This window comes from Podarcis muralis, chromosome 17 (assembly GCF_964188315.1).
Source record: "Podarcis muralis chromosome 17, rPodMur119.hap1.1, whole genome shotgun sequence".
Taxonomy (NCBI): Eukaryota; Metazoa; Chordata; class Lepidosauria; order Squamata; family Lacertidae; genus Podarcis; species Podarcis muralis.
In genome coordinates this window covers 34,630,483-34,657,682 of record NC_135671.1, presented here as the reverse complement: position 1 = coordinate 34,657,682, position 27,200 = coordinate 34,630,483, and the positions used below count along the sequence as shown (strand labels likewise).

The window sequence follows — 27,200 nt, the reverse complement described above, 5'->3', positions numbered from 1 at the left end:
AACTAATTCCCTCCGCGCTCTCTGTCTGCCGACTGGGAAGGGGAAAGCCTGCCGTAAAGCCCGACGGGCGCCGTCGCGCGGTGTCGTGCTCGCGACGGAGCCGTAAAGCAAGTCGGGGGTTGACGGGCTAGTCGCGGAAAGAAGACGGAAGTGCGTGTGGCTGGAGCGAGAAGGGCTGGACCCCAACTTTTGCGTGCGGTTTTGGGGGCGGAGGAGCTTCGAGGGGCGAAGGGCGAGGAGCCGGGCAGCGGCCGAGGCCCTTGCCACTCTCTGGTTAGCGGCGCAGCCTTCCAAGTCCCTTCGCATGCGCGGCCCGGTTATCCTCACAACAGTCCCGTAAGGTAGGCCAGCATTATTGTTTTTAGGAAGAGAAGCGGCGGGAGAAACATGAACCGGTGATGTTTTATCTGCAAGCCGCCTTGAGACCCTGGTCAGGGGAAAAGGTGGGGTAAAAATGAATAAGTATAGAATGATAACAATAAAGTCCAGATTTATAATTTTGGCTGTCACCCTGTGCATGTTAATAATAATAATAATAATAATAATAATAATAATAATAATAATAATAATAATTTATTACTTATACCCCGCCGATCTGTCTTCCAACAAAACACTAAAATACAGCAACCTATTAAACATTAAAAGCTTCCCTAAACAGGGCTGCCTTCAGATGTCTTCTAAAAGTTTGGTAGTTATTTTTTTACCCGAGAATAAGTCCCATGGAACACATTGTCCAACATCCCCCCCGCCGCCCCCGATGACTTTTATGGAGTGCTCTCATTAAAAATCTCTCCTTAAGCAAGCCACTGTCTTCTACCTTCAGTGGGATTATGATACTATTGTAATCGTATCAACTTATTGCATTTTGAATTTTGACTCAAAAGCATATTTTTTTAAAAAACAGACTCAAAAGTACTACAGTGGTACCTTGGTTTAAGAACAGCTTAGTTTTTGAACAACTTGGATTAAGAACACTGCAAACCCGGAAGTAGGTGTTTTGGTTTGTGAACTTTGCCTTGGAATAAGAACATGTTTCGCTTCCTGTTGAGTGTGTTCCATTTGTAAATCGAGTCCTTCTGCTATGGGAAAGCATGTGAAGAACACTTTGGTTTAAGAACGGACTTCCAGAACAGATTAAGTTCGTAAACCAAGGTACCACTGTATATGTATTCATTTTAGACATTGTTAAGATTAATGGCAGGGATGGTGAGGCTTTCTCCTAAGAGTGAAAGAAGGGGAGGGAAAGCATGTGGGGTTAGTGTTGTGTTTGTTATTATGTTGTTTGTGTTTTTATTCTGTAAACCGCCCTTTGATCCTTGGATGAAGGGTGGTATATAAATCAGTCAATCAAACAAACAAATAATAAAACTGCGGCTGGCTAGGAGTGATGTGGGCAAACAGATAAGACAGGCATAGTAGTGTAGGCATTTGAGGCGAGTAAGATGGAAAGCAGTGGCAGTGGGCTTAGTAGCCTGATGTTATGTGCATTAGCTTGGCAGTAAATCCTATTGAGGCTTATTCCCAGTGATTTCAGCCGTACTGAATTCAATGGAACCAATGTATGTGGTTAGTGTTGGCACTGCAATGAGCTTCAGGATTTGTTTGCAAGTAAGCACACATAGGATTGGGCTGCATGGCACCAGACAGAAGAGAAAAACAGAGGAGGTATGGTGGCACATATTTCATGACTTAGTGTCACATATTGCATGTCGTGTGCAATATTAATGGAACACACTTGCGGTTTTCCGGAAGCGCTTTGGAAAAGAAGTGGGGGCTGGGCAACCATCAGCAGAAGAGGGAGATAATGCGGATAACTGGGATGAGGGAAACAGGGACAACTTCTGACTGATCCCATTAAAATATCCAGCTCCATCTGGCCTGATGCTGTCTTGCACTGACTGAGAACAGAACAAAGAGAAATGAACAGGAACAGGAAGCCACCTTCAGGAGGCAAAGGCGCTGCCACACCTAGACAGGTAGGTTGCTATCCTCTTTTTCTGTGGTGTGATCTGTCTTAGGTGCTCTTTCTTGAAAGCACTTTGTTTTAGGCTGTGCAGGTATCTGTTCCAAGATGCTGCTTTCACATCTTGAGTACTATGAAATATCAATGTGTACACACAACAGGTCCTCTCCTGCCACTCTTGTTTTATGCCCATAGTGTGTAATCTTTCTGCCACAGGAAATCTTGTTTTGTAGCAGTATAATTCTAAATAAGGTAAAGGTAAAGGTACCCCTGCCAGTATGGGCCAGTCTTGCCAGACTCTATAATTCATCCCTATAATTCTAAATGCTCCTGAGTAAATGTCTCCTCGGGATGCGGGTGGCGCTGTGGGTAAAAGCCTCGGCGCCTAGGGCTTGCCGATCGAAAGGTCGACGGTTCGAATCCCCGCGGCGGGGTGCGCTCCCGTTGTTCGGTCCCAGCGCCTGCCAACCTAGCAGTTCGAAAGCACCCCCGGGTGCAAGTAGATAAATAGGGATCGCTTACTAGCGGGAAGGTAAACGGTGTTTCCGCGTGCTGCGCTGGCTCGCCAGATGCAGCTTTGTCACGCTGGCCACGTGACCTGGAAGTGTCTCCGGACAGCGCTGGCCCCCGGCCTCTAGAGTGAGATGAGCGCACAACCCTAGAGTCTGTCAAGACTGGCCCGTACGGGCAGGGGTAGCTTTACCTTTACCTAAATGTCTCCTCATGCTTATGTTGCAGAAAGACTTTTGTAGTCTTTCTGTTTCTAGTTGCCCATACCAGCTTAAGCCTATCCTAAGTCTCACTATTCCCCATGCATGCATGGAGGGGCTGACCCTCCCCAAGGAGGCAAATCTGCAAATAACATAACTTTTTCAGGTTGTACAACCTGCGAAGCTAACAGTCAATCTAACTGGGTTAAAAATACAACTTTACTTACCTTTTTAAAATAAAAGGATAGACTCTAATAAAGAAGTTTGATAATGTTTTTAAAAGCATTGTATATGACTCTGTCATAAGCATAAATGTCTCTAACAAATGTTAACTTACTGGGTTGCCAAATGCACAATTTGGCCCTAGTGCTTCTGCTTTTTAGGGTTTCCAGCTTACTGAAACCATGTTTAAAGATACAAGATGCATTTTAATTGTAACAGTATCATTAGATGCTGCACCAATAAAAAATTGGCAAGGTTGTGACCCAGCTGCGTTGTGGTTAGGGGGCAGAGTGAGAAGTGGGAGAGAATGTGTGATGAGCCTTCTTCACTGCTTTGTAAACTGGCAGTAGGTGTGGCAGAGCAACAAGTTAGTCCATAGTCTGCTTGCGAGAGGAATTATTGTGCAAAATGCTTCCTTGTTCTGGAGATGTTTTCCAAGATGTGGGTGTGACTTGGGTGTGTTCTGAGTCTAGTCCACCCTTTTAGATTCCAAGTAGGCAGAGCAAAGCAGCATAATGTAGGGCAATTATATTTCAGTGTAGTCTTGCTGTTGAAAATCCTTCACGTATGTGACAGTGGCATAACATTCCTTAGCAAATAGAGAAAGCTCTGAAGGCTGTTTCCTCAGCTGGTGGATTAATAAGGGCTGAGCAAATAGGCCCTAGTGGAAGGGAACAAGCACTTGCCTAGGGCATCAGGCTCCTGTGCAACAAGTAAAAATTGTGATACAATGAAAGTTCAGTTAATAGATCAAGTACAATATCAGGACAATTTAAATGTTCGAAGCGCCCCCAATAATATAGTAGCCAGTAGAGTAGCATCAATTCTGATAGTAAAAACAACATATAATTCTGTCAGTAGACTCATAATGTCATTTATGTTCCCCTGAAAACTAGTACTTTTGTTGCAATAAGTATCCATACAATATGCTCACATACTGTTGCTTAATAATATTTAAGGCAGAAGTCTTTGTTCTACGCTGCAAGAGGTAGTTAAAGGAATCTGTATTTTTTAGAAAAGCTAAAGGGGACGGGGGGGACGCTGTGGGTTAAACCACAAAGCCTAGGACTTGCCGATCAGAAGGTTGGCGGTTCGAATCTCCGCAACGGGGTGAGCTCCCGTTGCTCGGTCCCAGCTCCTGCCCACCTAGCAGTTCAAAAGCACGTCAAAGTGCAAGTAGATAAATAGGTACCACTCTGGGGGGAAGGTAAACGGCGTTTCCGTGTGCTACTCTGGTTCGCCAGAAGTGGCTTAGTCATGCTGGCCACATGACCCGGAAGCTGTATGCCGGCTCCCTCGGCCAATAAACGAGATGAGCGCCGAAACCCCAGAGTCGGCCACGACTGGACCTAATGGTCAGGGGTCCCTTTACCCTTTACCTAAAGGGGTTGTAAAACACATATCTTCTTTGAGGTGAGCTTCAGAAGAACCCACACCCACACACATCCCTGTATTGTATCCAAGCTTGACATAATTTCTCCGGCATCTCTAGCTCTAACATGCCCATTATTCAGGCAGGTTTGTGTGGTTACTTCTGTGGTTATGAAGTAACACTACTCTTGTTACAGAGAAATGAAACTCTAAGTTCCATTGGGACAAGACTTCGTCTCACGTTCCATCTATTGCCATTCGATACCCTGCTGCAGGGTGTTACACGCAGGCAATATCTTACCAGAAAGGCAGTTTGTCTACCATTATTAGTCTTCTCTGTAACTCACAGATAAAGGAGGCATAACATATAGAATAAGAGAACAGGAAGAACATACGTTTAAAGAAGATCAGAAAACATTTATTGAATATATGGGAAAAAATTCAGTGTACAGCCAAAAACGCTGTCAGCATTAAGATAAATTCAACAGTGTAAATAAGTTTTGATGGATGCAATAATGGAAAACAGATTGGTATAGTTTTTGTAAAATATGCGGGGATATAAGATATGTAAAATGAACCATGGAAAGAGGAGAAGGGAAGTCATTGATATCTTGAGTATGTAAAATGTTTATTTGAAATTGTAAAACAGAAAATTTAATAAAAATTATCTTTTTAAAAAAAAGCTAAAGTGTGTATGTACACCTGGGGGGTGCGGGGGATAGGGGAGGCATACCCTGTTGGGAATGCTCCAGGGAATGCCTGGGCAGTGATGAGGCACAACGTGAATGTGAATGAAGAATGTGCCCCAGAAAGCGCTGCAAGATGCAAGGAATCTGGCTGGTGCTCAGGGGTTTCTTGGCAGACAAATCAATGTTGTGAGAGTTCCCACATGGTATGAAGTTTGAAAAATGCTGCACGGGGTCATATCCTGTTGTGGCTATCATTGATATTTCATAAGAAAAGGAAAGAATTAGAACGTAATGAATATTTGTTTCTTTTTTGTTTGTTTTTTTAAATCAAAGGAACAGTCACCAAAATCAAAAACACACAAGCTATATACAGTACATATGTACCTCTGCCCAATGCTTTAGCTGAAAAGGTTCCCGGAGTGGCTTACATATACAGTGGTACCTCTGTTTAAGAACAGTCCATTTTAAGAACGATTTGGTTTAGAAACTCCGGAAAACCGGAAATAGTGTCCCAGTTTGCAAACTTTACCTCGGTCTAAGAACAGAATCCGAATGGTGGAAGGACACCGGTGGCGGGAGGCCTCATTAAGGAAAGCATGCCTCGGTTTAAGAATGGTTTTGGTTTAAGAACAGACTTCTGGAATGGATTAAGTTTGTAAACCGAGGTACCACTGTAATCAATTTTAAAAGACAATCTAAAAAACAAAAAACAAAAGGAAAAAGGCTGAGGAAAATTGTCTTCCCCAGCTTGGATGGAGGCCAATGCTGGTACTTAAACATGCACACGCACACAAGCAGTGTGTCTGCTAATGCAGTCATTAGTTTACAGCAACAACAACAACAACAATAACAACAACAATTTATTTATCCCCAGCTATTCTGGGTGGTTCCCAACAGAATATTAAAAACACGATAAAAGATCAAACATTTAAAACTTCCCTTAACAGAGCTGCTTTCAGATGTCTTCTAAAAGTCAGATAGTTGTTTATTTCCTTGACATCTGATGGGAAGGCATTCCACAAGGTGGGTGCCGCTACCGAGAAGGCCCTCTAAGATCAGTATCAACAAATACTATCCATAAAGCATGAACATCACAAAGTAAGTCTACAGCACTCTTCATGACAAAGTTGTACCTCATTTCCTGTAGATGGGTTTGCTGTTGGATTTTTCACCCGAAGGCTTGATGGCCAGTGATGGGGAGGATGATCACGAACTGGAGGCTGAATTCCTGGCCATTGTTGGAGGCCAGCCAGATCCAAAACGGAAACCAAATGGAAAAAGTAAGTGGTTGCCAGGCCCTTCTAGAGTTGCCTGTCGCTTAAGAAAGTGACTTGAGTGCTATGGAGTGTGTGACTGTGTGTATGGGGTGCATCTTGAGCCCAAGAGACAATCTGTTACCCAACTCTGCAATAAAGGGGGAAGCTGCCTATAACATGTCCTTCCCTTCCTCTTTATCTCTGTGCTTTCTTTGAAGTCTTGAAATATCCTGAATTTCCCATCCCTCCTATTGGATATTATAGACGGCTCTTCAGGCTGCACAAATTTCCCACTCAGCCCCCACCTTTATGCTGCTGAGCAATGATTGTTTTAGGCTACAGTACTAGGGACGCGGGTGGTGCTGTGGGTTAAAGCCTCAGCACCTAGGACTTGCCGATCGAAAGGTCGGCGGTTCGAATCCCTGCGGCGGGGTGCGCTCCCGTCGTTCGGTCCCCGTGCCTGCCAACCTAGCAGTTCGAAAGCACCTTCGAGTGCAAGTAGATAAATAGGGACCACTTACCAGCGGGAAGGTAAACGGCGTTCCGTGTGCTGCGTTGGCTCGCCAGATGCAGCTTGTCACGCTGGCCACGTGACCCGGAAGTGTCTGCGGACAGCGCTGGCTCCTGGCCTATAGAGGCAGATGAGCGCACAACCCTAGAGTCTGGCAAGACTGGCCCGTACGGGCAGGGGTACCTTTACCTTTACCTTTTACTAGGAACTTTGTACTACTTTTTGGGCAACTGTTAAGAAGAGTGAGCCACCTGCTACTTCAGTGGCAATGCCACAGTTCACCTTAGGCTTAGCCGCCACCACCTTTGACCTCTCCCCACATCAGCATGGATCCCAGTCATGCATCCTGGGGCCTCAGTGCAAGTGAGGGCACCCCTTCTTACCCACCCCCCATTCACACTCTACTAATGGCCTTGCGGGGTCCTCCCGCGCCGGCGACGCGGGGACCCTCAAAAACCATGGGCGCTGAAACCCATGGACATGGTGACTCGGCTGGCACCTTTTAAGCCCCCCCTCGACCCGCGAAGGAGCCTTTTTAAAGGCTACGGAACGGGTGACGGGGGTGGTGGTGCTTTGAGTACTCCGCTTCCCCTGCCGAGCGAAGCCGCATGCCATTCGACGGAGAGCGCTGACTTCTTCCATTGGAAATTCGGACTTAAAGTATAACCCTTGAGTAATTGGAACTTGGATTAAAAAGGAAAAAATTTATAAAAAATTTGGAACGAGCGGGGAGGGCGTAAAAAGGAAGTCAGCCCCCCCCCCCCCCCGTTGTAGAGGAGTTAAAGCAAAGGACTTAACATCTAAGATCGAGTGCAACCCTATTTTGAAAAAGTTATTAAATTTCGCGATGGAAAATTATAAGACTGAGCTGGAGGAGAATAGTGGAAGTGAATTAAAAAGCAACCCCCCCACGGAACCTGGGAGCGTTTTAGCTAGAGCGCCCGGAGAAGACAAGGAGAGGTTTTGACAGCTGTCAAAGAGCTGTCAAAGCAGAAGAACAAAAAAGAACTTTGTTGCAAGGACTTTACCGGTTACATTTGTTATAATTTGGATTTAGAATGTTTAAAACAAGGAATACTAAGTTACTATGATTGCTGGTTGTGATCTGGAAGGGAACTGAGTTATTGCAATTCACCTAGAGGAGCTGAGGGATATTACAAGTTGTCAGCACTGAATTTGAACAGAACTCTTTATCTCCTGGGAAACTGCAGAAATGGAACACTATTTTGGCTACAGAGGCTTACACATGTAAAGCAGACAATGGACTTATCTACCGAAGAATGGAAGGGATTTGGCATCATGTTTGGTTACTGAATAACAGAGCCTTTGCAGAGGAATTTAGAGACTTTTTGAATTGGAACATTTGTGCAGGAAAATAGGAAAAGAAAAGGAGGGGAAAAAGAAGAGACAGATCAACAAGAACAACAAGAACAATCGACAACTGGATAAAGCTGGAAGCGGGAACATTTGGAACATCCAGAAAAAGTATAAAGAAGTAAAACTGGAGTTTTCACTCCCAAGTATAAAAAAGTCTGGATGGGAAAAATGGGCCCTTTTGAGATAGACTCCTTCCAAGATTGGATATACAAAATTAAAAATGACTGGTAAAGGACTATGGTTTTAAAAAAAATGTGGGAGCTACAGGAAGACATCAGATTCGAGAAATATTGGGGACGCAACCGGGGAAAGGGGGAGGGAAATTTGGAATCCAAAGGGTGTAAAACTACATTTTATTTTATTATATTTTAATCTATTATGTATATTAAAGGGGAGAACGCGTGGAAGGGACTAAGTCGATTTTAGGAGGTGGGCTAATATTTTTAAATTGGGATAATGACACTAAGTTTAAAATCTGGGATAAGAAATTGCTGAACTTATTTGTAAGAATTGGAATGCAAGAGGGGGAGGGGAGTGGAAGTCCTGGAAAGATGATATGGAAAATAAGACTCTAAATTGGGATGTTTTGTTTTTGATATTGTTATAATTGGAAATGCCTAATAAATATTATTAAAAAAAAAATAAAAAAAAATACTAATGGCCTTGCGGATTTGAAAATAAGAGATCAGCAGCCTCACCTGTCCTGGAGACAGCCTACGGGATATCTAACATTTTGAAGCAAAGCCAGTAGACACGTCCAACTACTCCCAAGTGCTTGATGAAATAATCTATTGAAGACTTGCAAGTTTCAAAGAACTAGAATCTTTCCCTCTGAGTACTCCTTTTCCCTGGACTTCTGATGGCTGTGTTGTTGTTTATTTAATTATTGTTTTTCTCCGCTAAGCATTTGCAATTGTTTCAAAACCTGTTCTGAAATCCCTTTGGACCAATCTTGAGTTGATTTTGTGACATGTAATAACGGCGTGTTGTTTGCTTTTTCTCTCTAGCTCCTTTGCCAATGGAAGCTATTGAAAGAATGGCCGCTTTCTGCATGAAGGACCTCGATGAAGAGGATGGGGTAGAAGAGGAAGATTTGGAAGATGATGACGAACTCTTGGTAAAAATTTCCTTGGAGCCTCGTAGGATACTGTGGGGAGGAGGTGGTTGGAGACTGACAGTGGCATTATGTGGATAGAGAAGAGAATTGCCAAAGTGGTGAGGTAGGGGCCGGCTAAGACGGATCCTCTCAGAAGAAGGGGAAAGCCTGCTAAATAGAGAACAGGAGGTTGTTCTGGGCACATGGAGGAGAATAATAGAAAGCATGTAGGCATTAATGAGAGAGGAGACAAAAGTGGCTTGTGGGTTCAGGAAAGACAGTTTCAGTTGGTATTATGGATGAGAAGTACAGTGGTGCCTCGCAAGACGAAATTAATCCGTTCCGCGAGTCTCTTCGTCTTGCGGTTTTTTCGTCTTGCGAAGCACGGCTATTAGCGGCTTTAAGAAAAAGGAAACAAACTCGCAAGACGTTTCGTCTTGCGAAGCAAGCCCATAGGGAAATTCGTCTTGCGGAATGACTCAAAAAACGGAAAACTCTTTCGTCTTGCGAGGCATTCGTCTTGCGGGGCACCACTGTAAAGGGGTCGATTGGATGTTCTGGGAAAGATGTGCAGGAGAGGAACTAGGGATGGTACCAGGGCCGTCTTAGCAGATGCGGCGCCAGGGTACAAATATCCGCCCAGCGCCCCCAAATTACCATGGATAGTGTTGGGGTGGCCCTTGCTGCGCACTGCCAGCCATGCGGGGGGGGGGGGCACAACTCTCCCCCATGCCACTGCAGGAGAGTGATCCTCGCAGAGGCTTGGAAGGGAAGTTGCGCGTGCGCCAGCCATATTGTTGGTGGGGCACAGCTTCCATCCATAGCTGTCAACTTTCAGATTTGAAAATAAGGGATCAGCAGCCTCACCTGTCCTGGAGACAGCCTACGGGATATCTAACAATCCGGGATAGCAGCGGGAAACGGCGCTGGAATAAGGGAATTTCCCGCAAAAAAAGGGAAGGTTGACAGCTATGCTTCCATCCTAAGCCTCTGCGGGGATCACTCTCCTCCTGAGGAGGCTTGGGAGGGAAGCTGCACACCCGCCAACCTTATGGTTGGCGGAGCGCAGCTGGCAGGCGTGCAGGGAAAGGGGAGGCTGCCAGCAAAGCTGCACAGCTCCCCCACTGAGAGGCCAGTGCCCTGGCGTGACGCACCACTAAGCCCTATGGGAAAGACGGCTCTGGATGGTACAGTTCAGGATGGATGGAAAGGGGAAAGATGGGGGCAGATAAAGCTTTGCTTCAGATTTTGTCAGTCTTTCCTTGAAGACTACAAAATTTGAATGTATTATCAATATTGTTCTCTTCTGTTTAGGCTGAACTCAATGAAGTCCTTGAGGAAGATGCTGAAACCAAGGATGCTCCAACACTTTCTTCTGCTCCTGTTAAGGTGTGAACCTCCCTTCTGGCTTGGGTTTCTTCCTCTTTTCTTCTTGTTGGGCACTTTTGGTGGTGGCTTCTTCCTTCTGTGGGGGGTGGGCACAACTCCTCTGTTTCCTGACCATTTGCCATGATGACTGAGGCTGATGGGAGTTGGGAGTCCCAGCAGCAGTTGGAGGACCACAGGATAGACTCTGCCTTATCAGTTGTAATAGGGGAATAGCAACAGTGTTCTACACCACAGGGCAGTTGCTGTAACTCTTAATGACATAGCGTGCATGTGTGTGAAGTGCTTTGGGCTTCTCTGCAGCAGAAGTGAGCCCCCTTTTTAAACCAAAGGGAGGGCTGCATTTGCTTCTGGGCAACCTTCCCACGGCCACGTGCTAGTGATGGGACAGAGGCAAAAGCGGGCATGGCAACAAAGGTAAATGGTAACTTTCGGTTTCTAAGCACACACTCAAATTCCTCTCTTCCATTCAGACAAACAAGAGGCGTTATCGGAATTCAAGTAGACACATAGGGAGCAATACGGGGCCAGTGAAGAGGGTGGTGCTAATAATTTAATAATTTATTAAATAATAACTGTTAACTAATAACTAACAGAGAGAGCTTTAGGGAGTCCAAATCCTTAAAACAGCCCCATATAGTAGGTCCATAATAATAATTAAGGCTTAGGATGATAGCAAGAGAGTGCAGCTTGGACAATGAGGCAATGACTTCTGTTTTTCATACTGAGAGTATGCTCTCTTTTTCCTTCTATAAAATGATCTTGCCCCAGCTGCGTTATAGTGCACAGACAGGTGGGTGCTTCCGCAGGGGAGTGGAGGGACAAGGCCACTTACTTCCTTTCCCAGCGTCTGGAGCTGTTGGGGCGGGGGGCGTGGCGTCAGATGTGCTATGTCTTGTACAGATCAGCAGCGAACGAATGTGGGGATTGGGTTTGTTTTTTCCCTGGGGAAAAAATGGTCTGTTTCGTGCTTTCCCAGACAAATAATACCCCTGCTGATTCCAGCAGCACGGAATCGGTTTTGCTAGAAAGACTGGCCATGTACAAAGCTGCAGCTGCTAACGCAAAGCAAGCCAACGAAAGCTCCAAAGTGCGTCGCTACGAAAGGGGGATCAAGGTAAGCCACCAGATCTTCACCGAAAAATAATTTTGAAATTTGGCAATCAGATCTTCTAGGTCTTGCATGAAAAACTATCAGAAATTGAATTTTTTAATACCGTATTTACTCAAGTCTAATGCACACTTTTTTTGCCAAATGATGCTGCAAAAAATGCGTGTGCATCAGATTCAATTGAGCATTAAAGGTACCGTATTTTTCGCCGTATAGGACGCACCGGCCCATAGGACGCACCTAGCTTTTTGGGGTGGAAATCAAGGGAAAATTTTTTATTTCCCCCCCCAGGTTTGCGCAGCCATCCCCAAGTTAGAAGAGGGAGACGGAGCGCTCCGTCTCCCTCTTCTGCCTTCAGGGACAGCCTCTCTAGCCTCCGTGGGGCAGCGGCTTGCCCCGCTGTCCCCCGAGCTTATGGGGCTGGTGATGGGGAGAAGCAAGCTTGCTTCTCCCCCCCCCCCCCCGCCAGCCTCCAGATCAGGTCGGGGAATAGCGGGGTGGCGGTGCTCCGCCTCCCCACTATCCCCCGAGCTTATGGGGCTGGCGATGGGGAGAAGCAAGCTTGCTTCTCCCCCCCCGCCAGCCTTCAGATCAGGTCAGGGAATAGCGGGGTGGCGGCGCTCCGCCTCCCCACTTCCCCTGAGCTTGTGGGCTGCAGGCTGCTGCCCGCAAGCTTTGCGAGCCGGCGGGACCTCCCGCCGGGCTTGCAAGGCTTGCGGATAGCTTCCTGTAGCCTGGAGAGCGAGAGGGGTCGGTGCGCACCGACCCCTCTCGCTCTCCAGGCTTCAGGGAAAGCCTGCATTCGCCCCATAGGACGCACACACATTTCCCCTTCATTTTTGGAGGGGAAAAAGTGCGTCCTATAGGGCGAAAAATACGGTAAATGTAAAGGTACCCCTGACCGTTAGGTCCAGTCACAGACAACACTGGGGTTGCGCCCTCTTCTCGCTCTATAGGCTGAGGGAGCCAGCGTTTGTATGCAGACAGCTTCCGAATCATATGGCCAGCATGACTAACCCGCTTCTGGCGAACCAGAGCAGCGCACAGAAGCACCATTTACCTTCCCACTGGAGCGGTACCTATTTATCTACTTGCCCTTTGACGTGCTTTTGAACTGCTAGGTGGGCAAGAGCTGGGACCGAACAACGGGAACTCACCCCCATCACAAGGATTTGAACCGCCGACCTTCTGATCGGCAAGCCCTAGGCTCTGTGGTTTAGACCACAGCGCCACCCGCATCTCATGGAGCATTAGACTTGAATAAATACGCACCTTGCTACCAGCTCTTGCTAGCTGGCGGTGAGAAGCAGGCTCTGTCCCACCCATCAATGAAGAGGTTTAAAGGGCTCCGCACCTTGTTGCCGGTTCGCGCTAGCATGTGAGAGGGGAGAGATGAATCAATCTCAGAGCCCGCTCTTGATCTCTAAGCTACAGTAAGCCATTACATCTGCACTGGCCCTTACCATTAGGGTGTAAGGAAAGAGTTACAGCCTTGGCAGACGTAGGAGGCAGCAGTACCAAACATGAGGAGATCTTGTGTCTGATTAGATGAGCAAGGATGTAAAAAAAAATGGAAAGGTTTGAGCAAGAGTTTGAAGTCTTGAAGGTAGGAGCAACAATTTGATGGATGTGAAGACTTAAAGGAAGCCAGTGGGAATTTCTTTTAAATTTTTCTAAAGACGCAGATGGAGGCTTCAGAGCAATGTGGCGAAATAATATTTTGGTATGTGTGAAATACATGGGTTTCTGAGTGGGAAAAGCCCTCTGGAGGCTTTCTCAGCTGATGAACTAGCTTGTTTCTGAAACGTGCATGTTATACTATATACATTCTTCCCTCAGACTCTGGAAAACTTGTTGACCTCTGTGAAGAAGGGCAAAAAGATTGACGAAGATGAAATTCCTCCACCAGTGTCTACAGGAAAGGTCACAAATTCCCAGCAGCAGGGCTCTCCTTTGGAGACAGCTCCAGCCTCACAGGTCGTCTCCGCCTTGGATGAAACTACAACTGTTGCCAATCACCTTCCTCCAGAGTCAACTCCTGCAGCTCCTGAGCAACCACCTTCTCGAGCACTGCCTCTACCTGACCTATCCCCCAAGCTGCCACCACCAGTACTTCCAAAACCAAAGATTTCTCCACCTCCTCCTGTGTCACTTAGATCCCCAGAGGCTCCACAAGAAAAATCTGCCGTTGTGGCACCTTCCCCTTCTTTGGGTTAGTATTTAATGCAAACATGCAGCATAAAAAAGATCAAGAGAGAGATGTTTGACGGGTGATTGGGGTGGCTGTGGAAACCCAGTCAGAAGGGCGGGGTATAAATTATTATTATTATTATTATTACTATTATTATTACTACTACTACAAACATATTTCACCATGGGTTAAAGGAGGGGTTGCCAAGTAATAATGATTATTATTATTATTATTATTATTGTTGTTATTATTGTTGTTGTTATTATTTATTTATTTATTTATTTATACCCTGCCCATCTGGCTGGGTTTCCCCAGCCGCTCTGGGTGGCTTCCAACAAAATATTAAAATACAATCGTCTGTTAAACATTAAAAGCTTCCCTAAACAGGGCTGCTTTCAGATGTCTTCTAAAAGTCTGGTAGTTGTTTTTCTCTTTGACATCTGGTGGGAGGGCGTTCCATAGGGTGGGTGCCACTACCAAGACGGCCCTCTGCCTGGTTCCCTGTAACTTGGCTTCTTGCAGTGAGGGAACTGACAGAAGGCCCTCGGCGCTGGACCTCATTGTCCAGGCAAAACGATGGGGTGCCTTCCAGGTGTTTCTTGGACTCCCAAGTCCCATCAGCATGGCCAGCAACTGGGATGATAGGGGTTGTCGTCTAGCAACATCTGGAGGGCTATGGGGTCCCCACCTCTAGGTTAAAGCTATGTTTAGCCTTGACTTGTTTTTCAGAACTGTTTTTAGCCTGGTAGTCAAGTAGGTGTCACAAACAGGACCTAAACAGGGCCCCAGGTTCTAATTCTTACGGTGCTCATTGGATGGGTTTGGACACTCTACTGTCTTTCAACCCACCTTTGATGTCAGAGAACTCAGTAGGAATGGGCTTTGTGATTTCTAACAAGAAATCACAAACTGAATCAAAATCAATTGAAGTACTAGAGAAAATGGAAAAAGTTATTTTCTTTAAAAATATACAAATATCATGTAACTTTGGTTCTTTCTTTGCCCTGCCCCAATGAATAGGAGCTATCCGTTTTATTTTTCTTGCTCTAGTTAGCTGTGTTTTGGCTGGTACAATTTAGTTTCAGCACTTTAAAAAGTGGTGTCACCACTTCCAGTCGCTTTGGATTGGATTGTGTGGGGGAGTGACATGAATGAAAAGAAAACCCCACGCTAATACATCATGGTTAATGACTGTATTTCTTCTTTATGTCATTTGATGCTGTAACCAGCCCCGTGACCTAAAGGTGAAGGTCAGGACAGATATTTTAATTAGAGATACATTAATTAAAACCCTATTTAGACAACCTGTGCCCCAAACATAATGGCAAGGATGCCCAGAGTCCTTCAGTTTGTTGCATGCAACTCACATCACTTACATTTTGCCTTGTGTTTCTCTAACGGCTGATCCTCGTGGCAAGTTGCTTTTGAAACTGATGGGAACCTCAAGAGCAGTTTGTGTAATGTCATGGGGGGGGGGGGACTGAAAAAAACCCTCACAGGGACACACAGCCCACGTTGTTCTCTGGATCCCAGTCTTTCAGATTGCTTTGACAGGGATGTGCAACAGCATGTTCTACATCTCTGTCTTGCTAGTAGTGATCTCTGTTAGCTGCTCCGGGAGTCTTTTTGACTACAGAACACAATTTGTGGTTTGCTATGCCTAATAAAGGATATTTGATTTGATTTGACTACAGAACACACTTAAAGTGCTTTGCAAAATCCGCTTCTCCTCAGATTCCAAAAGCTCCAGTACCCAGGTGCTTCTGCAAGCCAGACAGCGGGAATACAAGCTGGCTGCTCTGCGGGCTAAACAGGAAGGCAGCATTGAAATGGCTACTAAGTACTACCGCATAGCCAAGGTAAGTGCACTTCTACAGCAAGACAGAGGTCCTTTTTGCAATCCTGTATAGGGAATTTAAGGGACGCGGGTGGCGCTGTGGGTAAAAGCCTCAGTGCCTAGGGCTTGCTGATCGAAAGGTCGGCGGTTCGAATCCCCGCGGCAGGGTGCGCTCCCGCTGCTCGGTCCCAGCGCCTGCCAACCTAGCAGTTCGAAAGCACCCCCAGGTGCAAGTAGATAAATAGGGACCGCTTACTGGCGGGAAGGTAAACGGTGTTTCCGTGTGCTGCGCTGTCTCGCCAGATGCAGCTTGTCACGTTGGCCACGTGACCCAGAAGTGTCTGCGGACAGCGCTGGCCCCCGGCCTATAGAGTGAGATGGGCGCACAACCCTAGAGTCTGTCAAGACTGGCCCGTACGGGCAGGGGTACCTTTACCTTTTATAGGGAATTTATACAAGTAACTTTTATGTTGATGTTTTTCAGAGCCTTGACCCTCTTTTAGCATCTGTGGGTAAAGGAGAGGCGGTGGATCTCAGTCATCTGCCTCCACCTCCAGGTAAGAATAGTTGGGTGTTCCAAGTTGTGTCCCCTGTGCATGAGCTTTGGTTCTCTCCATATCATTTGCTAACTTCCTTGTAGAGATATGGCACACCAGTTCTACTTCTAGTAAAAAGCAGGTAGAAGTGCATTGATTAATTCCATAATATGAAATAGCTAGCTAATCCAAAAAGTAATCCCAGTTATATTTTATGTGTTGAAACTCTTGAATCAGATGTTTCCTGTCTTCCCAACCTGAAACACATGTCATTACAAAAATTCTAGAATAATCCTTGAGGGACAGTCACTCCTGATTCAGGTAACTTAACAAGACTTCTGGTAGTAATAATAATAATAATTTTATTTGCAGTGGACGCTGGGGTTGTGAACGTGATCCATGCGGGATGCACATTCTCAACCCACAGCGTTCGCAACCCATGTCTGTGCATGTACGGGTTGCGATTTGGTCTTCTGCGCATGCGCAAAACGCGATTCAACACTTCTGCGCATGTGCGACCGCCGAAACCCGGACGTAACCCGAGGTCTGACTGTACACCCTTCCCATCTGGCTGGATTTCCCCAACCACTCTGAGCTGCTTACAGTACATATAAAACATCATCAAACATCAAACATGAAAAGATGGCAAGGTGGTAAGATGGCAATGGCAGCGGCCACCCCAGTTGAGCCCCCATTCAAGGTTTCTAACACTCTCAGGTGCAAAGGGAAAGCTGAGGCAGCCAGTACTGGCTTCACAGTCTTCAGGAAGCCAAATTCTTCCAAGGCTCCTCTCAGGCTGAAGCTTTGTGTACATTACCTAGGAGTGTCTCAATGAATTTAGGAGGACTTGTTTCTTAATAGACATGCATAGGAACAAGTTGTAAGTGCTTTATTTATACTATTCTACTCACAAAGCTAACACAAAGAACTAAGGCATGTTGGTTGTCCTCCAGAATGGCCAGGGCCTAGTCATATGAAGGGAGCTTGAGACTGTTTAAAAAGGATGAAATCTCATCTTTGCTTACGTTGGTGCAAAGTTACATCCCAGATCATTGCATGTTTTTGGCTAGGAGAGTGCACATCCTTGGTCTTGTCAGGAAGAAGATGGATTCCGCTTGTTCTAAATATTTGGTCTGTGTCTTAATCTTGTTACCTTTCTGTTTCTGGGGTGGGGCATTCAGACAAACAGGAAAGTCTTTGTATGGTGACTGCTCAGTGGTGAGACTTGCCCTTTCTTGTAGCCTGAGAAAGGGAGACACAATCCCTGAGATTCGCTCACAGCTCAGGCCTATCCTGCCTTTGGATTGAATGATTCCCCAAGGCAGCTTGCAATCGTTTGCAGTAATACACTACTTGTACACAAACCACAGCCCCTTGCTACAGTGGTGCTCCGCAAGACGAATGCCCCGCAAGACGGAAAACCCGCTAGACTAAAGGGTTTTCCGTTTTGGAGGTGCTTCGCAAAACAAATTTCCTATGGGCTTGCTTCGCAAGACGAAAATGTCTTGCGAGTTCTTGCAGGTTTTTTCCCCTCCCCCCCCTTTTCCCCAAGCCGCTTAACAGCTGATCCGCTAAGCCGCTAAGCCGCTTAACAGCTGATCGCTAAGCCGCTTATCAGCTGATCCGCTAAGCCGCTTAACAGCTGATCGCTAAGCCGCTTATCAGCTGATCCGCTAAGCCGCTTATCAGCTGATCCGCTAAGCCGCTAATAGCGCTAAGCCGCTAAGCCGCTAATGGGCTTGCTTCGCAAGACGAAAAAACCGCAAGACAAAGAGACTCGCAGAACGGATTCTTTTCGTCTTGCGAGGCACCACTGTACTCAACAGCTCTTGGTCTCCTGGCTGACTGCAGGGGCCAGCGTGTGTTTCTCTTCTGCTCTGAACTCTCAGGGCAAAGTGCATTGGAGCAGGGGCATTGCGAACATTTGGTCTTAATAGCTCAGCACTCCATGGGTGTTTGGGGCAGGGTGGTGGTAGAATGCAACATAGAAGTGTTATATTGAAGAGCCTTCTGAAAGACTCATTGACTGCTGGTTTCAGTAGGGAAGGGCGCTGCCAGCCTACTGTGAATTGGCTTATTGTCATGCAACTGCTAGTTATTTTTCTTCCGCAGATCAGCTGCCCAAGGAGATGTTGTCCCCAAGTGTTCCACAGTCGCCTGTAGCTACAGCAACAACACCTCTTGCACAGGCTGCAACCCCACTGGCACCAGGAGTCTCAAGTGCAGGAGGTAAGAACCCAGTAAGGCTTTCTTGCTTCTAGTTGTCCTGAGAATATTGCTTCACTGTGCAGAGCCTGCAGCTCAGCTTCTTATAGTATAGGCGTTCTGCATCTTTTTTCTTTGGGGCTTTGCTTGCTAGTTTTTCTGCAGGTGGAAAAAGTTCTCTTGGGGTGCAGCTTGCACCCTGCAGTAGGCCTGGCCTCTTATGTCACTTGCCTAGTTCTGCCGAGTTAATAGATCTGATTCCCTAGAATTGTATAGGACTTTGCATGATGAATTTGGGTATTTTTCCTGATCTGATTTAGCGTGTTTATTTTACTTGTATTTAATAAAGCTTTAAAATTGAAACTGCCAAGTTTGTCTAGTATTTATTTGCAGCTGGCATCTGCTCACTGTTGCTAATGAACTTCTGAAAGGAAATTTTTTTTTGGCAGAAAAATAGAAAACTGCAAAAAAAAAAAATCTGCCTTGTATCACTGACCCTCCAATTCAAAGAATAGTTTTCCTCAAGGCCATCTTTTTAACAAATGTCAGGTGTGGAAACTGTTCAGTCTTAAGCATATTTTTGACAGACTGAAGATGATTGATAAGTGCTCTTACAAGTCTAATAAAGGATCAAGGACACTTTTGATCTTGACCCAACATAGAAGTTTTAAGTGAACATAGTGTTTTATGTCTAGTGTAGTGGTTTTCAATCTCCTTTTCCCTCCCCTGACCTTTAGAAAATTGCTTAAGGCCTCACAAGACCACCTAATAAACTCATATTTTAACAGCCATAAGCTAACTTTTCTAAGATGATGGTTATGCTTCTGGTTTAATGGGGGGAAAAAATAGTGCCAGCATCATAATTAAAAACAATGCCATATAATGGAAAATCATAGGCTTTCAGTCAGGCCACTGTGAAGAACTTCTTTGACTGGTTAAATTTTAGGGAAAAATTAGAGTGTTGTATTTTGAAAAGCCAGTGGCTTGTCATTCTGGTTGATATATTTGGTCTTGGTAAAAATAAGTCCCAGGTCCCTCGCAGGGGGAAAAAATCAGTCAGGTGCAGGGCCAGGTACAGATATTATGGGCTATTGTGCAGCATTTCAGCGGACCTTCTGAATGGAGCTTAGACCAGTTTGAGAGCTTTGGTTCTAAAGAAGGCAGGATTGATTTGGAGAGGAGTATGGCATATTGTCATTTTTGTTTGATCTTCAAAACAATGTCATAAATAAGAGGGGAAACCATTCATCTTTCCACCCTTGCAGAACGAGAAGCAGTAATCCTATCCTAAACTCCCAGGAATATAAATTTAGCTAATCAGGAACTGACGTCTTGTAAAACCTTGTTTTAGATAAGCCACCCACCCACCCCTTCCTAGTCTCACTTTCTTGCATGCAAGAATGGACTGACATAGAATTGCCTGCTTTGTTTCCAGATGTGCCCCCGCCTCCTCGAGATATTATGGAGGCACTGCAGCAGAGGATGGACAGATACAAGACAGCAGCAGCCCAGGCAAAGAGCAAAGGAGATGACAGGAAGGCTAGGATGCACGAGCGAATTGTGAAGGTGAGGGACCTGCTTTCTTTACGCTTTTGCTCGCTAGCTTTCCTGCTCAAATGTTACGTAGCACAGATCTTGTGGCAATACTTACGAGGAGCAAATAGAGAAAAAGCAATTTGCTTCCTGCTGCAACATAACTGGGCTCATGGTGGCTGGAATATGCTAATAAGTATTTTCCTCTTGCCGCCTAATGAACGGATACAGAATCGTGATAATTTTTGCAGAAAATCACAGTTTCCGGGTGTAGAAACTGAATTAAAATGTTGGTCCTGTTTATTTTGATATTCGGGAATTGTGATCAATAACAAGCGTTTGTATCACACATACCACTTGTGTAACTCTTTGGGGAAATTGCTGGCCCTGAGAAATCCTCAAGGATCACCCCCCACAGCAGTCGTAGGTCTCAACATTTTCTTCCCACCCATTCTGCTTTTAAAAGGTAAAGGTACCCCTGCCCGTACGGGCCAGTCTTGACAGACTCTAGGGTTGGGCGCCCATCTCACTCAAGAGGCCGGGGGCCAGCGCTGTCCGGAGACACTTCCGGGTCACGTGGCCAGCGTGACAAAGCTGCATCTGGCGAGCCAGCGCAGCACACGGAAACGCCATTTACCTTCCCGCCAGTAAGCGGTCCCTATTTATCTACTTGCACCTGGTGGTGCTTTTGAACTGCTAGGTTGGCAGGCGCTGGGACCAAGCAACGGGAGCGCACCCCGCCACGGGGATTCAAACCACCGACCTTTTGATCAACAAGCCCTAGGCGCTGAGGCTTTTACCCACAGCGCCACCCGTGTCCCTTTACTTTTAGTTCACTATAAATTGGGGAGTCTGCTTGCCCATCCTCAGCGAGCAGGATGAGGCAGAAGGGGTGTGCTAATGTCATCTTGGTATTATTGCAGCAAAAGGTTTAAAACCCCTTAACATCCAGTCATTTTAACAATTAATTTGTTCTGTTTTTAAATGGTTTTCTATATTTTATTGTATAAGTGGTGTTGTACACAGCCCTGATATTTATGAGAGGGCAGTATATAAATAATTTGATTGATTGATTAAAGCAGGCCAGACTAGAGCCAAAGCTAGTTTTCACTTGCTCTGAAGTTCTCCTTGTGCTGCTATCTAATTTAGCTCAAGAACAGAATTCCTGATTGACTATAAGCCCTCTGTTAATTTCATTGGTAGATTAAAAACAAACAGCAGCTCAACAATGCGGTCTGTGCTTTGCTTAGAAATGAGCAACACTTGTAAAATCTGTAGGACTTGGAGATAAAAGTGTTAAAACCCAAGTGGCACTGAAAGAACAGTTCAGAATGAGCAAAGTTAAAAAATAGCAATTCAAATGCAGGGCAAGAGATACCAAAAGATGAACTGATTCTACTTACAACTCCAGAAGCAGCAAGCTGGTATGAGCTAAGGATTTGGGTGATTCTAGGATGAGACCCACCCAAGTTACTGCCATTTAAAGCACAGGTGTTTAATGAGTGTACAGGCAGAACAATTGCTTTATTAACAATGTTCCTGATAATAAGTAAGCAAATATGCATACTCTCATACCTTGTTTTTTGCTGCAACTATCCCAAGAAAAGTAGCCTTACTCACCCTTTTTCTAGAAAGACCATGCTCCCAAATTAGGGATTTCAGCTTCTGTTTTTGTTTCCCTCTTCAGCAATATCAAGAGGCCATCAGAGCTCACAAGGCAGGAAAACCTGTTGAGTTTGCTGACCTACCTGTTCCCCCAGGTATGTAACTTTCAATCTTGTTATCGGAAGTTGGGGAGGCAAGGATGCATCTGGCAAATGCTGCCCTCTTGTGGCAACATCATGTTAGGTTACCCCAAAGTAAAAAAAAAGGTAAAGGGACCCCTGACCATTAGGTCCAGTCGTGACCGACTCTAGGGTTGCGGCACTCATCTCGCTTTATTGGCCAAGGGAGCTGGCATATATCTTCTGGGTCATGTGGCCAGCATGACTAAGCCGCTTTTGGCGAACCAGAGCAGCGCACAGAAACGCCGTTTACCTTCCCGCCAGAGCGGTACCTATTTATCTATGTGCACTTTGACATGTTTTCGAACTGCTAGGTTGCCAGGAGCAGGGACCGAGCAACGGGAGCTCACCCCGTCGCGGGGATTCGAACCGCTGACCTTCCGATCGGCAAGTCCTAGGCTCTGTGGTTTAACCCACAGCGCCACCCGCGTCCCAAAGTAACTCCAAAGTAACTCTATCTAAATCAGACGTGGCCAAACATGGCCCTCCAGATGTTTTGGGACTACAACTCCCATCATCCCTAGCTAACAGGACCAGTGGTCAGGGATGATGGGAATTGTAGTCCCAAAACAGCTGGAGGGCCAAGTTTGGCTATGCCTGATCTAAATAGATGGCTCTTCTGAGTTTTCTTCTTGATTTCCAGCTTAAGCTTCCATCACACAGGGAGATCTTGGGCATTATAAGAAGCCCCGCCAATAGATGCCCACGTCACAACATCTTCGAGCACAAGAGGGCTCCCACCCCAACTCATGCACTCCCTGCATCCCCCCAAGTTGGCTCTGGGGAGTTGGGAAAAACCCCCAAAACAGCATGTAGAAAGAGGAGAGGTCAGATCATTCCATCAGGCAAGCAAGAAATGTTTGTGCTGATGGAGCTATCTGCTTAGTGCTGTGTTGAATTCCTCCCTATGCTTCTAACTGCAAAGTTTGTGTCCTCCAGAATGAGACAAAGGGCTGAGCTGGCAATCGATAAGATTGCAGATGAAGGTGGCAGCCCTAAGCAAAATTATTTGGAAGGAAAGCACTGAAGTGAGTGGCACCTATTTCACATCCCAATTAGGGCCAGGGTTTTTTAGCATTGTGTTTGCTTTGCTGAAAGCTGAAACTCCATAAAGAAGGGAAAGGGGCGTATCCAGCAAAAAAACTCAGCCTGACCATGTACATCAGGCTTCCTCAACCTCGGCCCTCCAGATGTTTTTGGCTGACAACTCCCATGATCCCTAGCTAGCAGGACCAGTGGTCAGGGATGGTGGGATGATGTAGTCTCAAAACATCTGGAGGGCTGAGGCTGAGGAAGCCTGATGTACATTGAAGGGACTGTCGTCAACATGCCCAGTTGTCTTTAATATTTCATTGCTGGATTTTGCATAGGCTGCTTTGAGAGGTAGTTGGAAAGAAGTTATAAATACAGTGTGCTAATCGTGGCCATGTCCTCCACATTGACTCCTGTAGAATAACTGCAAACTCTGATTTCTTTACTACACATTTGCCCGAACAAATGTGCTTGCATTTCTGTTACTTGTAGAAAGGGAGCAAGGAGCAGTGGGGCTGTGAAACCTTTGGCCACTTGAAATCTTGTTTCCTCCTGGCTTCAAAGATTTCAGTAGACATTGCCCTCAGTTTCAAGTTGTATCTTTATAGCCATGGGCTGGAAATGTGTTTAATTCTTAAAGAACTGGTCTCAGATCCCAAAGAAGCTGACTTCTTCACTCAGTACCAAATTCTTTGCTTACACACAAACTTCTGGGTGCCATAGATCCATGTTCAGGCTATGGATGTGTTGGATAAATAGGCAGACTGAGCTTTTGGCCCTCCAGATGTTTCTGAACTACATCTCCCATCAACCCCAGCAAGCATGCCCAGTGGCCCAGGATGATGGGAATTGTAATTCAGCAACCTCTGGTATATGCATACAGACATTTAGCAGTAGCTTTCGCCTTCTAATCAGTCACTGTGTCATCTTTGGCAGGGTTCCCTCCAATCCAAGGAATGGAATCTTCAGGAGATCAAAGCTTTGTGGGGATCCTCAAAACAGCCATGAAACTAGCCAATGAGGAGGATGAAGATGCTGAGGAAGCAAAAAAGGTTGGGTTGCGTGCTAGTCAAAGTCCTGAATGAATTTGTAGGGAAGCATGCAAATTTGTATGCCTTGGTCATAGGTTAGACTAGAATATCCCACCACCCAACATCACACCACCTCCAGGGGAACTGTTGGAAGAGAGGATCAGAAAATATGCCTCTGTGCCACAGGTGCGGCAAGGACCTTAATTGCCAAAAATTGGAAAAAAGAATTCATGCCAACAAAAAAGAAATGGCAGGATAAATTATTAAACCATATTGAATTGGATAGATTAACAGAGGCAATTAAGGGACTCCCCAGACAAGAATTTCAAAAAGAATGGGGGAAATGTAAAGAATACTTTACAAAACAGTGCCCTAAAATACACATCTGGGCTTGTTTCGATTAATGTCTGCAGGAGACTTTGTGGTTTGTTTGTTTTATAAGTCATAATTTGAATAATCGTAATAACCACTCATAAAGGAAACAGACCATAAGAAGTAAACATTAGGCCATGTACAGGATAAAGGAAATCTTTTGTTTTATTGTTTGTTATATGTTATGTTATGTTTCTGTCTAATGGTGATGGATTTGTTTATTTGAGTTGTGGTGGATTTATATTGTAAATAAATAAAATTAAAATAAAATTTAAAAATGTAAAAAAGAGTGGGGGGAGAGCCTGTACTGGCAACAGCATTACTTTTAAGAGCTGGTTGTGCAGTCAAGGTTTTAAGATTGAATGCTATGTCATGAACAGAGTTTGGACTTCTCCAACTGCCTTGATATCCCATGTGATTCCCTGTGGGTCAGGTTGGTCCTTTGTTGCACCAAGGAATGTTTTCGGAGATGCATCTCCTCTCTTGTTTTTTCAGCCTGACCACCCAAACCAACCTGCATCATCCAAACCAGCCAGCTCACCGCAGCCTAAGCTGCCACCCCAGCCAGGCTCACGAGTCGCCCCTGCAGCTCCAAAGGCAACGGGGGCAGGTAAAAGTGCCTCAAAGGTCAACTCAAAAGGTAACCCCACTTTTATTTATTGGTTTACCTTTCATTCATAATATAAGCATGGTTTATAATATAAAATAGTGGCTTATGATGTGAGGAGACTTGATACGAAACAGAAGAGAGGCAATCAGGGAAGAGGAAAATAAGTAAATTCATGTACCAGCCTGAATACCAGTGACAGGAGACAATTTTTCAGAGAAGCTTGATCTTATCTGTGTGGTGGTGTCTAGGCTGGTGGGGAAAATGTTTAGATTCTGTGGTGTCCCTTTTCGCTTTTTATTGTAAAGTACCACAAGTACTGGGGACGCGGGTGGCGCTGTAGGTTAAACCACAAAGCCTAGGACTTGCCGATCAAAAGGTCAGCGGTTCAAATCCCCGCAACGGGGTGAGCTCCTGTTGCTCGGTCCCTGTTCCTGCAAACCTAGCAGTTCGAAAGCACGTCAAAGTGCAAGTAGATAAATAGGTACCACTCCAGCGGGAAGGTAAACGGCGTTTCCCTGTGCTGCTCTGGTTCACCAGAAGCGGCTTAGTCATGCTAGCCACATGACCCGGAAGCTGTACGCTGGCTCCCTCGGCCAATAAAGCGAGATGAGCGCCGCAACCCCAGAGTCGGCCACGACTGGACCTAATGGTCAGGGGTCCCTTTACCTTTTACCACAAGTACTGAATGACAGGGTAGTGTTTTATGAATAAAATTACTCATTTTGTAGACACACTCATCCTAGATACACAAACGGTTTAATCATTGGGAGCTTCTCTACCTTGGCAATTCTGTCTGTACAGGAGCTCTTGACATCAAAACCAAGCCACAGTTTACAAGTGATTTGGTCACTCTTCAGACAGAGTGTTTTCAAATTAGCAGTGTGAGGGGTTTTTTCAGTATCCGGCATTCAAGCTCCTTGGGCGACATTGATTCCTGTTGGTCCAGATTGCAGGTCAGACAACAACAGAATCTATGTTGGTTGCACATTCCACGTTCCTGATTTATGCAACAATCCCTGGGCTGATTGGTGCCTCTTTGATTGAGGTACTTTGTTTTCCCCAATCTCCACTTTCCCCTGAATTTTACAGCCCAAAAGTCACTGCCATGTGGGTAGGACTTTGCAGTGACCACCTAACATCAGATTGAGAAGCTTGGGCTCTGTTCCTTGGACTGTTTTCTCTGCAACAGCCCCAAACTTTCTCCAATGGAAGCAAACAGCTCCTCTTTTTTTGCTATTTTGGAATCCAACCCAACAGGAGAACGACCATTTCTTAATTGGTGTAATGTAGCATTCATTATTGGCTGCTCTTGGAGATAAGATAATGGCTGGTTTTTTATTATTATTTCTAAGGCTGCCTAGACTCATTAAAGGCTCTGCATTTATTGCTGTCTCCTGAGCAAACATGCTTTTCATGTTACCAGGATGCTACTTGTAAAAAGTGACTGTTTTGCTTATGCACAGACATACGTTAGTGTACTGAAATAAGATTTACACCCTTGCCCATTTGAGACCTCCTTATTGTCTGTTTAGAAGAGACTTTGAAGCATGCCTGATGGGTCTCCTTTCTCCCTGCAGCTCAACAGCAGCTGACTTTTCTGGAAACCCGGAAGAAGCAGCTGATGCAGGCAGCTCTCAGAGCAAAGCAGCAGAATGACATTGAGGGGGCCAAGATGTTCTTGCGTCAAGCCAAGGGTCTGGACCCCATGATTGAAGCATCGCAGAGTGGGCTCCCGGTCGACATAACAAAGGCAATCATATTCTCTCTCTCTCTCTGGTTGGGAAATGTCTTGAAGTGCTGTCAAAAGAGTTGTGTTAGAAAACAGCTCCAAGCTCATGAAGTGCATGAATGTTGTTTTTCAATCACTATGTCCCAGTTCTGGAACCTGAGTTCTGAGCCAGAGAGACATATTTTTAAAAATAAAAATAAATCTGGTCTCATCTGTGGAGCGCTGGAACAAAAATCTTGCCCTGATGCTTTCAATCTTTTGCATTCCTCAGAGTCTGTATTCTGAGCGTAATGGGATTTGACAAATATGTGGAAAATAGGTGGTTCTGTTTAGCTATCATATCTAATATTTGTGTTCAGAGGGAGTATACCTCTTGAGTACATCATCCTGGGGAAATAGCAGGGAGGTGGGGGGACTGTTGCCTTCATGCACTGCTTAGGATTTTCCCAGAGGCATCATACCAGTCAGAAAATTTACTAGATGGACCTTTGATCTGATCCAGCAGGCCTGGTCTTTTGTTCTGTTTTATGCTACATTATGACTGACAGTTTGGTCTGTGTCCAAGGAAAACCTGCTCTAATGCCCCTTCTTGAACCCACTGGTGTTGGGCAAAATAATTTTTCAGTCCTTTGACTTAGTGCTGTTGCT

The 27,200-nt window shown here is 45.5% G+C and overlaps 1 protein-coding gene across 3 annotated transcripts in view; it reads left to right on the top strand.

Annotated features, from left to right (window-relative positions):
• Positions 1 to 91: 91 nt before the first annotated feature.
• CC2D1A (coiled-coil and C2 domain containing 1A) overlaps positions 92 to 27,200 on the top strand; it is a 51,584-nt gene continuing 24,475 nt past the window's right edge. Inside the window, exons 1-15 of one of the 3 annotated variants that reach the window (XM_077921499.1) lie at positions 92 to 341; positions 1,868 to 1,976; positions 6,103 to 6,235; positions 9,107 to 9,216; positions 10,510 to 10,584; positions 11,561 to 11,698; positions 13,532 to 13,904; positions 15,618 to 15,742; positions 16,205 to 16,277; positions 18,369 to 18,485; positions 19,897 to 20,027; positions 21,682 to 21,754; positions 23,747 to 23,862; positions 24,709 to 24,853; positions 26,401 to 26,573. In XM_077921499.1, coding sequence (XP_077777625.1) covers positions 1,920 to 1,976; positions 6,103 to 6,235; positions 9,107 to 9,216; positions 10,510 to 10,584; positions 11,561 to 11,698; positions 13,532 to 13,904; positions 15,618 to 15,742; positions 16,205 to 16,277; positions 18,369 to 18,485; positions 19,897 to 20,027; positions 21,682 to 21,754; positions 23,747 to 23,862; positions 24,709 to 24,853; positions 26,401 to 26,573 — 1,839 coding nt within the window. In that variant the 5' untranslated portion in view covers positions 92 to 341; positions 1,868 to 1,919. The other 2 variants (XM_077921497.1, XM_077921498.1) reach the window with 2 other exon arrangements.